Source organism: Pediculus humanus, genomic scaffold (assembly GCF_000006295.1).
Source record: "Pediculus humanus corporis 1103172108684 genomic scaffold, whole genome shotgun sequence".
NCBI classification, from domain to species: Eukaryota; Metazoa; Arthropoda; class Insecta; order Psocodea; family Pediculidae; genus Pediculus; species Pediculus humanus.
This window is the reverse complement of record NW_002988177.1, coordinates 1-1,212: the sequence shown is the minus strand read 5'-3', so window position 1 is coordinate 1,212 and position 1,212 is coordinate 1. Positions and strand designations below refer to the sequence as shown.

The 1,212-nt window shown below is 39.0% G+C and overlaps 1 protein-coding gene across 1 annotated transcript; it reads right to left on the bottom strand.

Annotated features, from left to right (window-relative positions):
• Positions 1-65: 65 nt before the first annotated feature.
• On the bottom strand, positions 66-1,113 carry Phum_PHUM619970 (uncharacterized protein; the record flags this gene model as incomplete). The annotated part of the gene is made up of 4 exons (XM_002433223.1): positions 66-247; positions 330-486; positions 559-786; positions 879-1,113. Coding segments are annotated over 4 exons (802 nt in total), but the record flags the coding sequence as incomplete, so codon positions are not given.
• Between the last annotated feature and the right edge of the window lie 99 nt (positions 1,114-1,212).

The window sequence follows — 1,212 nt, the reverse complement described above, 5'->3', positions numbered from 1 at the left end:
AATGTTTAATTTTCATTTAAAAAAAAAAAAAAATCAGTTTGTACTTTGAAATGTGAAAAAAAAACTTACCTTTCATCTCCTTGCAATGCTTTTTCAATCGCATCAGGTAATTGAGATCTTAATAAATCATGGGTGATGCTGTGGGATCCTCTACACAAAGCGGATAATAAGCTAATGATGGTCGAAACAGACGACGAACATTTTGTTGTTTCCGGAGCCGACGTACTCGTATTTGCTCCGAGAGTGACTTTAAAAAAAAAAAATCAATTCATCATTATTATTTTGCCAAAGGGGCGAAGAAAAAAAAACTTTATTGAAAAATTATTTACCGGGTCCGTTCGTGACGGCAGCAGGACCTGCAGCATTCGACAACCGCGATAAAAGCTCGTTGACAAGTCCGTGCTCCGCTAATGGAGCCGGATCGACTCCGCGACGGGTAAACCTATCCGATAAAGATGCGAAACACCTCAGAGCTCCATCTGAAACCTAATTTCACGCAAAACGTTAACACCTTTTTCTTTTTACTCATCAATTGAACGGGGGGGGGGGGAAACTTACATGAGTATCTTCGTGCTTCAGTAGTGTTGATAAAGCTTCGACGCAAGCAGGTAGAGAAGAATCCTGAGGTTCCATTTTAGTACATAATCTTGAAACGACAGCCATGGCAGAATGAAGAGTGTCTTTGTGCACCCTCCAACCGTTATCGCGGATAAACATTAAAACGCATCCGAGACCTCCTCCCTCGAAAACCGCGCCCGCTTCTCGAACGCATATCAATTCTAAAACCTATTTTAAATAATAATAATAATAATAATAATGATAATGATAATAAAATTAATAACGGTCGAGTTTCGCGAGTTTTTATCATTTATTAATACCTTTATGCATTGTTCTGCCAGATCTTTACTTGTTCTTTCGCTAAAATCGGACACGACTAGTCTATTACAAATGGCTTTTACCGCTCCATCGATTGCGATTATACGCCTCGTGCATTCAGCTGACACATCCAGGTAATAGGTTATGGCTCTCGCAGTTACTTCCAGCACGTTGTCTGGAGCACACTCGTCAAGGAAAATCCTACAGAGTGCAGGCAAAAACGTTCTTGGTGGACAACTGGAAAAAAAACAAAAAAATCAACGATGATAATAATAATACTTTGTATAAAAAAATCATTCGAGTTCATCGCAATGAACTTAATTTCGTCGTTCTTTT